The sequence below is a fragment of the Nomascus leucogenys genome, chromosome 1a, assembly GCF_006542625.1.
Source record: "Nomascus leucogenys isolate Asia chromosome 1a, Asia_NLE_v1, whole genome shotgun sequence".
NCBI lineage: Eukaryota > Metazoa > Chordata > Mammalia > Primates > Hylobatidae > Nomascus > Nomascus leucogenys.
Genome location: NC_044381.1, coordinates 81,876,371 through 81,885,967, shown reverse-complemented (window position 1 = coordinate 81,885,967; position 9,597 = coordinate 81,876,371). Strand labels below are relative to the sequence as shown.

Below are 9,597 nucleotides of genomic sequence, written 5' to 3'. Positions count from 1 at the left end.
GCCACCTGCAGGGAGGCCCAAAGCAAAGCCCCATTGCCCTGCATTGGGCTGGCGCTGCAGAAATAAGATGAAACACAGTTATCGAGAGGATGCTGAACATCTATGAGCAGGTTTTAAAGCCAAGATGAGTCTCATCTGTTTGTGTGGGTCAGGAATGGGTCTTCCTGAAGGCATGAGGTGGGACTGGATAATCTTTCAGATTTGTGATTGGATACCTTGGGGGAGCAGAGGCAGACTGGGATCTCAGGACTGCAGGTATTTCATACTTTGGGATATGGAATTGATGGAGATGGAGAATATTGGGGATAAGGACTGAATGAAGAAAGGAGTAGGACAACGCAGGACAACGGTAGTCTTAAGATCTTCACTACACTTTACTGGGCACTAGTGAGAGATAAACTCTTCTGACCCTAACCATCACCGTGTGAGATGGGGAGGGTGGTTATCTATCCATGCCCCACAGGCAAGGAAACAGATGCTCAGAGAACCTAAAGATTTGGCCCGGTGCAGTGGCTCATGCCTGTAATGCCAACTCTGGGAGGCTGAGGCAGGAGGATTGCTTGAGCCTAAGAGTTTGGGACCAGCCTGGGCAACATAGTGAGACACTGTCTCTAGAAAAAATTAGCTGAGTATGGTGGCTTGTGAGGCCAAGGCCAGTGGATCACTTGAGCCCAGAAGGTCAAGGCTGCAGTTGCACCATTGCACTCCAGCCTGGGTGACAGAGAGACCCTGTCTCAATAAAAAGAGCTTAAAGATTTGCCTAAGGGTCCCAAGTAACAGTGGCAGAATTGTGGTTGGAAACCACTGAATTGGAATCACTGGAAGGCAAAGCTTTGGCATCTCTAGAAAAATCCCTACAAACAATTCTCATTTGCAGTCAGAATTAAGAACCACCAACCTAGGCTTTCTGCCTAAGCCAGTGCTGTGTCCAGAGTAAGCACTGTCCCTCAGAAAGCCATGAGAATTACACGCTGCTTAGTGTATGCTTAAAGTTGTAAGCTTTTGGAAAGCGAGGCCAGTTTGAGGTAAATTTGGAGACAGAGATATTTTAGGACAGCCTCACCAAGTATATTCCATTAGGAAAGGTGAGAACCCTGGGAGAGTCTGAAGGGTCCAAGGTCACACCAGGAGAAAAGGGATGGCATGTACCTAAGGAAGAGGGAACCCCCGCACTCCTCATCTCGGGAACTTCTATGGCCTTCTTGAAGGCTTGCAAAAGAGCAGAGAATAAGAGGTGTCTCCGGAGGCCCAGAGAGTACTAGGGGGAAGCTCTAGGTATGCACACAAATCTGGCAAGTTACAGTTTTGCCCACTATCATTGCCAAGTCCTTGTGCCTCAGTGGCTTGGTGGGGACTCTTTCTTATTGGTTGCTTCTAGGAACTCCACCCAGCTTCAGCAGGGGACACACTTCCCTCTACACTTCCTGTCACTCCTTTTGCCCACTTAGGTAATGGAAACTTGTTTTTAGGGAGCAGCCAGCTCAGACACATGGTCCCTGTGTACTTGAACAGCCATGGAAAAGCTGCAAGGCAGCTTGGCGCTCACTGGCAATAATTCCTTCATCTTATCTCAACAAATCAGATTCTCAAGACCAGCTGCTCCCCAGACTTGCTTATTCTTTGTTCTAAGAAGACAGTTCCCAATGGATGTGCCCCTGTGAAAACACCCTGGTAAACATTTGCTTTGTTATTGAAATTTCACTCTAAAATCCCAAAGCTAGGCCAAGCCCCATTACTAGTTTTACTGATGAAGAAATCAAGGCATTTTTAAAAGAGTAACTTGTTGAGTTGGCGGGTGCTTGGAAGAAGTGGCTTAGGGTCTTTTCAATTTCTGTGGCTTCCAGGGGTGGGCCTCTGAGATGGCCCTTAGCAGACGTCCTGCGATGCACTGCATGGCTCTTGTTGAAAGTATCAGGGGTGGCCTGCCTGCGTCTGGAACCACAGCAGCTTCAACTTCCTCCACACTTCCTTCTATGGGAAGGTGACCAGCACAAACCCGCTCTGAAAAGTCTTGGGGACCAAATCTCTCTCTGAGAGGGAGGTAGGCGCAGTTCATCCACTAAGTTTGCCCACCTGTTCTGTGACTCCTCTTCACCATTCTCCCAGCAACGACTGAGCCTCATGACTTGGGGGCTGGGGGATGAGGTGGAGGTGGGGGATATAATATAGGAGATGGTACAATGCAGGGGCAGTGGCTGGTGTGTTCTCCAGGACAAGTGGCACCACGCACTGAAAGACTTTTCAAGATAAACACAACTTTGTCTCTTCAGCCTGGCAAGAGCTGAGGCACTGAAAACTATTTTTTTCCCCTAGAAAATGACACACTCTGCTCCTACGGGTCCCTTTGATTTTGTCCTGGTGGAAAGCAACATAGAGAAGAACGTGAACAGGAATACGTATATTTCAGTTGTCATCTGAGTCCTGTGGACAGGAGGCTCAATTCTCTTCTTCATCTTTCAGATCTCCGCAGACCCTGCCCTCTCACTGTACAATTCAGAGATTGACACTCAGCAGGCATTCAATAAATGTCTGTGTCAAGTGAGAACAATTTGATGGGGCAAGTAGGAGTCAATCCTGCATCCCTCCCTCCCTTTTTTTCCTCTCCATTCGACCTTTAGGGCTCTGGTTTCCTGTAAGCAGTGAATTATTTACCTCTGCTCATAGATATCAAATTGGCCCTTCCCAGGTTGCAGCAGGGTGGGGCGGGAGGCGGCTTTGTTCAGTCTGTTAATAGGAGGAGCAACCTCCTTGTTCAAACAGCACTTACAGGTGGGGGCCTGTTTTTGCTAAGTCATCCTGGGGATGCTCAAAGCTCCGTTGTTAGATCCTTTCTGTCCTCCTTCCTGGCTCCTCCTTCCTCCCCACCCCTCGAATAGGCTCATAAGTGGGCTCAGGCCTCTCTGCGGGGCTCACTCTGCGCTTCACCATGGCTTTCATTGCCAAGTCCTTCTATGACCTCAGTGCAATCAGCCTGGATGGGGAGAAGGTAGATTTCAATACGTTCCGGGGCAGGGCCGTGCTGATTGAGAATGTGGCTTCGCTCTGAGGCACAACCACCCGGGACTTCACCCAGCTCAACGAGCTGCAATGCCGCTTTCCCAGGCGCCTGGTGGTCCTTGGCTTCCCCTGCAACCAATTTGGACATCAGGTGAGGGGTCCCTCCTTGTAATGCACCAAAGGTGTTGGGTTGGTGTAATGCACCAAAGGTGGGATAAAAGGAGAGGCTGAATGACCGTGTTTTGGAGTGTCTGGAATAATGGGGTATGTTTTGTTAAGCTAGGTCTTTAGGTGCATGTGACATACCAAGAGAAGGTATATATTTTTTAAAGCTGTGTGATTTTTATAGTTTACTGTCTTTCTATTATATTACTCCATGAGGGCTGGTTCCAGGTCTGTGTTTCTCTCCACTGTGTCCTCAGTGCCTAGGGCACAGAAAGCACTCATTAAATATTTGTTGAATAAATGAGTGGAGAAAATAGAAACCAGGAATCAAACAAGAATTAGACAGACTCAAGAGACCTTAGCTCTAGCTGGACTTGGTTTTGCTATTTAATGGCTCTGTGCCCTCGGAAAGGGCGCTTCATTTTTCGGTTTAGTTTCCTCATCTGTAAATTGGGGATAATACCACTTAGCTCATAAGATTATTATGATGTTTAGGGGATAGGATATATAAAAGTAACTTGAAAAATATAAAGTACTATGCAAATGCAAGCAAACTAATTATTTAGATTGAGGATGATTTTTGTTGGTTTAAATTAGCCAAGTGGAAAGAGAATAAGCAGGAAAGAGAAAGGTTTTCAAAAGGCACGTGCCTCTGGGCATTACATGCACCTATTTCTGATTAATGAGTCAAGTTGTTACAGATCTTCAGCCCACACACCTCGAGTTCTTTTTTAGGGATTCTTCTATTTCCACCTATGATTTTAACGTACAAGCAGGGAGAATGAACCCAAGTGAACCCTCTCATTATAATCCCCTTAGTTCAATTCACAGTGGTATGAAGGTGAGGAAGAGAGGAAAGCAGGAAGGCTGAAGCATCACTGGCTGTGACAAACCTGAGCCCAAACTGTTCACTGCTCTCACTGTTCTTCCTTAAGTTTTCTGTCTGGCCTTTTCTAGAGCAGGAGAGACAGAAGTAGCAAACCCTCTTTCGAGATGTCCTTCCAGCCCCAGAAGTACCTCCAGCCTCACACCATCACTTCAGCCTAGCAAGTTGCTGGAGGGGGTCTATAACCTACCAGGAGCCAGCCAGCCATTTGTATTAAGAAATAGAAATCTGCCAAGGTGCAGTGGCTCACACCTATAATCCCAGCGCTTTGGCAGGCTACGGTGGGCAGATTGCTCGAGCTCAGGAGTTCAAGATTAGCCTGAGAAACATGGTGAAACCTTGCCTCTACAAAAATTGCAAAAATTAGCCAGGCGTGGTGGCATGTGCCTGTAGTCTCAGCTACTTGGGAGGCTGAAGTGGGAGGATCGCTTGGGCCTGGGAAGTCGAGGCTGCAGTGAGCTATGACTGTGCCACTGCACCCCAGCCTAGGTGACAGAGTGAGGCCCCGTCTCAAGAAAAAAAACAGAAACAAAAACAGAGAAGTCCACTAGAGACCAGCTCTGGGCTCATGATGTCATGATGGCCTGGAACTGACTGAACTAGTTAGTTCTCACAGGTCAGAAGCAGGAACTTTCTCCCAGAGGAAGATATCTGTCTCTTAAATTGGAAAGGCAGAGGTGGAAAAGAAGGGTTCCCACGGGCCTTTTGGATTGTCATGAATGGTGACGCTGAGAGGGAATAGAACAGGGATGGCAGTGGGGAGGGAAAGGCAGGGACCAGGTTTTGAGCCAAAGCATGCGTAGCTGAGAGCAGTGAGTGGATAGGAGGTGTTGCAGTCTTTGGGTAGCAGCCTACTCGTGAAAAGAATGATAATTACATACTCACAACCTTTAGCCATCAAGCACTTATTTCCTCAACTCCCCCTCCCCCTGGCCTATTCCTGAACCCTAAATCCTGTATCCTATTTAGTTCACGCCCGTTGGTTACTAAGTAGTTCCATTTAGAGTACACATTCATTGTTGCCTTGAACTTGCTCTGCTGTTATGGCACCTGAAAACTAGATGTTCTTGGATGGGGGTCTTCCTTCATCAAAGCTTCTTCCCATTTGTACTTCAGTTCTAGGACAAGGCAAGAAGAAAGCAAGAAGCTGTAAATCCCATTCCTCTGGGTCTCAATTTCACCCTCAGTTCAAGGAGCTGAGTAGGCAGAGGCAAAGGCTATACTCAACACACGTGCAATTGAAAGGAGGCGAGGCAAAACCAGGGCAGAGGAAAGGCAAGGGGTGTGTGTGTAGGTATGGATTTATGGGTAGGTACGTCGGTAGGTTAGTTGAAGAGGAGGTTCTAAGCAGTATAACCTAAGCCTCTTTTCTCTTTCTTCTGCTTCAAACACCTTAAGAACTGCTCAGGGTAGACTGGAGACAAAAGCAACAGCTCAGAAGAGCTAAATCGTGAAGAGCAGCTAAAGCATGGGCAACAAAGTGAGACCCCATCTCTATAAAAAAAAAAATTAGCCGGGCATGGTGGCCTGTGTCTGTAGTCTGAGCTACTAAAGAGGCTGAGGCAGGAGGAATGCTTGAGCCCAGAAGTTCAAGGCTGCAGTGAGCGACACCTTGTCTGTTTTGTCTCTCTCTCTCTCTCCTTCACAGTGAAAAAGAATGATCCTGGGGAGGGAGTGTAGGAGGGTGAAAGAGTTTCATGTTGTGGATCCTTCTCTTCCTCCGTCCCTTGTCCACGCTCTTTGTCTTTTTCCTCCCCTAGGAGAACTGTCAGAATGAGGAGATCCTGAACAGTCTCAAGTATGTCCGTCCTGGGGGTGGATACCAGCCCACCTTCACCCTTGTCCAAAAATGTGAGGTGAATGGGCAGAACGAGCATCCTGTCTTCGCCTACCTGAAGGACAAGCTCCCCTACCCTTATGATGACCCATTTTCCCTCATGACCGATCCCAAGCTCATCATTTGGAGCCCTGTGCGCCGCTCAGATGTGGCCTGGAACTTTGAGAAGTTCCTCATAGGGCCGGAAGGAGAGCCCTTCCGACGCTACAGCCGCACCTTCCCAACCATCAACATTGAGCCTGACATCAAGCGCCTCCTTAAAGTTGCCATATAGACGTGAGCTGCTCAGCACACAGATCTCCTACTCCATCCAGTCCTGAGGAGCCTTAGGATGCAGCATGCCCTCAGGAGACACTGCTGGACCTCAGCATTCCCTTGATATCAGTCCCCTTCACTGCAGAGCCTTGCCTTTCCCCTCTGCCTGTTTCCTTTTCCTCTCCCAACCCTCTGGTTGGTGATTCAACTTGGGCTCCAAGACTTGGGTAAGCTCTGGGCCTTCACAGAATGATGGCACCTTCCTAAACCCTCATGGGTGGTGTCTGAGAGGGGTGAAGGGCCTGGAGCCACCCTGCTAGAAGAGACCAATAAAGGGCAGGTGTGGAAACGGCCAGCCTGTGTGTATCTTCTTTGACAGAGGGCTGAGGGAAGCTACAAACTGCAGGTGGGATAGAAGAACTGCTAGCACGAAAAGCTTTGGGAGGGGAGGATCTGATGGATCAAGGGATGCCCTAATTACTGACTGGAAAGCAAGCTCTGGCCAAGGTCTGCAGTGGCAGGTGGAGTTATGGGAAATGTGAATTATATTATTCCTTTACAGCTCTTCTTCAGAATTGGGGAAAAAGAGAAAGTGATAATGGGAGGTAGAGGAGGAAAAGACAATGAGCCCTTTGGTTGGGGATATTGGGAGGCTGTTAGGAGGATTACAGTCAGGAAGACATCAATAGCACTGTGGGTACCGGGCCAACTAGATCTGACTTGTGCCTTGGGAAATTCCTGGGAAGTCAGCTTAGTTAATGTTTACCGATAGCAAGGGCATAGAGGGTGTAGTTACTGAGAACACAAACAGCACTTTATCTTTTTCCTGCTCATCAAACATCTCGGATGTTTGATCCTTTGCTAGACTGACTCTCCCTCCTTTTTAAAGTTCACAGCCTGGGTGTGGTGGCTCACGCCTGTAATCCCAGCACTTTGAGAGGCCGAGACAGGTGGATCCCTTGAGGTCAGGAGTTCGAGACCAGCCTGGCCAACGTGATGAAACCCTGTCTCTACTAAAAATACAAAAAATTAGCCAGGTGTGGTGGCGCATGCCTGTAATCCCAGCTACTCAGAAGGCTGAGGTGGGAGACTCGTTTGAACCCGGGAGGTGGAGGCTGCAGTGAGCCAAGATGGCGGCACCACTACTCTCCAGCCTGGGCGACAGAGTGAGACTCCATCTCAAAATAAATAAAGTTCACATTACACCCTCATTCTTCTCAAAATCACATATTCACAAATTCAGGCTCGAGACAAATAGAGGCAGGAATGACTGGACTCATTTCTTCCTCCGTAAGAAGGAAGGGGTTGGGGATGGGAGAGGGCCTCCCTTCAGAGTCAGGCTGTTTATCATCTGCCATTTGCAACATCATTATTCCTCACTATGAGGACAGTTTTGCTCAGAGGCCTTGCAAGGATGGTGTCCCCAATTCCTCATCCAGTGCAGACATAATCAAAACATACCACCACCGCCAAGGTCAGGTTCTATCATGTGCTGGAAAAGATACCTGCTGAGAGGCCACTGCCTCACAGACCTCATCCTGGAAACTTCTCATTTCACCTTTCCTTCTTTGACCACTAGATGGAATATTTTCACTTCTATTCACTGAAGCCCTGAAGGGACAGTTTTCCAAACTGGACACACTGCTTGAGAAGTCCAATGCTGAAGGGAAAATGTTTTTCCTTTAATTGTTCTGCTTACCCTAACCATTTTCTAAGCACTTGAATCATATGAGAGTGAATGTGGAATAGATGTTTAGGATCCCCACTGTCTGACCTTCAACTAAACCTGTCAACAACAGTGCTTTACTTCAAAAGGGTAACCTGAGTATTACAGTGGGAATCCCCTGGCACCTTTCTGCAGGCCTTCTGCTAACTTAAGGCTACCCTTACCTTCACTCTTGAAACCTCAAGCCTTTCAGATTCCTGCTCTTAAAGCCAACAGCTGGGGTATGAATTATTATGGGGCAGGACCATGTACCGATTTTAGAGCAATAACTGCAGACAAATCGATTGCTTTCCTGACGAAATAGAGAATTCTTCTTGGATGCTAGTCATCATCTTGACAGTACCATAGCCTATTGTTACATCCAGTAACAGAGCCAGCTATCTCAGGTGTTGGAAACATGCCACAGGCAACTTAGAGCCTGAGACACCAGTACAATGTGTTCGGTCTTTCCCTTGAGGCCCAAGTTCAAAGAATTATTTAGGGATTCCCAAAGGAATGGGAATTACAGTATAAGTGATTCCACAGAAAGTCAAGAGAAGGCCATAAAGCTAGAATGAGGGCTCCTCACTTGGGAGGGGAAATGCTATTTGCTCCAGACAGAACCTGATCTGTTTCACTCAGGGGGAAACAGGGAAGGCAAGACTGGAGGATTCTGTTTTACAAGGATGTTTAGGTTTACCAAATATTTAGTTGTGCTGTTGTTAAAATGAAGAGAAATTAGAAAGTATTTCCTTTCCTTTATTCTTCATCTTGTTTGTCCCCCTTATCATCCTCAGAAGTATTAGCTTGTGGTCATAAACAGACAAGGCAAAGCTTTAAAATATCACCCACTTTTCTAGATAAACAAAAATCTTTTAATCAAATTTCCCTAGGGGCACCCAGAAGGAGGGGGAAGTCTTAACAACTCTCCCAGAAGTGCTGAGATAATGCTATTCAATTGAGGAGGGACAGAGAGAATCACTAACCTGAGGGCTCTTACAAAAACAAAAAATAAAACAAAACAAAAAAACCAGAGCTTGGAACAAGTGATTTTAGGAGGCCAAGGTATAGATGGTGAAATCGATAATTATCTTCATGACTACATTCCCATAGCTCTCTCTCCTTAGTTTATGAGACACTGAGGCCCAGTGTGGTGGCTCAAGCCTGTAATCCCAACACTTTGGGAAGTTGAGGCGGGAAGACGGCCTGAACCCAGGAGCTCACTACGTAGCCTGGGCTACACAGTGAGACTTCGTCCCTACAAAAAATTAAAAAAAAAAAAAATCAGCTGAGCATGGTGATATGCACCTGTAATGGTTTCAGCTACTCAGGAGGCTAAGGTGGGAGAATTGCTTGAGCCTGGGAGTTCGAGGCTGCAGTGAGCTATGATTGCATCACTGCACTCCAGCCTGGATGAGACCCTGTCTCAAAAACACTGAGCCAAACTCTAGAACTTTATTATAATCTCCATCACAACCATCACCCAAAATACCGTTCATTTAATATTTACTATGGGCACAGACTGTGCTAGGTACTTTATATACACTAGATTATTTAATCCTCATAGAGATCCCATGAAAAATTGTTATTTCTATTAAAAGAAAAGGTAATTGGGCAAGACACTTGCCAAGGACACAGCGCTTAGGAAGCAGCAAAGCTGCAAGTTAAAGCCAGGTCAGTTTGACTCCAAAGCCTCCACTCTTAACCATAACACAACAGTGCTTTCTTCTAGCTCAGATTTTTCTTCATAAA

The 9,597-nt window shown here is 46.9% G+C and overlaps 1 protein-coding gene across 2 annotated transcripts; it reads left to right on the top strand.

The window, feature by feature from the left end:
• The first annotated feature begins 715 nt into the window (after positions 1 to 715).
• On the top strand, positions 716 to 6,495 carry GPX2 (glutathione peroxidase 2). Of its 2 annotated transcripts, XR_004029807.1 has the most exons (3): positions 716 to 3,148; positions 5,447 to 5,648; positions 5,809 to 6,495. XR_004029807.1 is itself a non-coding variant. In XM_004087159.3 (2 exons), the coding sequence occupies exons 1-2, from the start codon at positions 2,927 to 2,929 to the stop codon at positions 6,157 to 6,159; spliced, it is 573 nt and encodes a 190-aa protein (XP_004087207.2). In that variant the 5' UTR covers positions 716 to 2,926; the 3' UTR covers positions 6,160 to 6,489. The 2 variants fall into 2 exon arrangements, 1 of the variants encoding a protein (XP_004087207.2); XM_004087159.3 differs by lacking the exon at positions 5,447 to 5,648 and having other exon boundaries at positions 5,809 to 6,489.
• Positions 6,496 to 9,597: the final 3,102 nt, after the last annotated feature.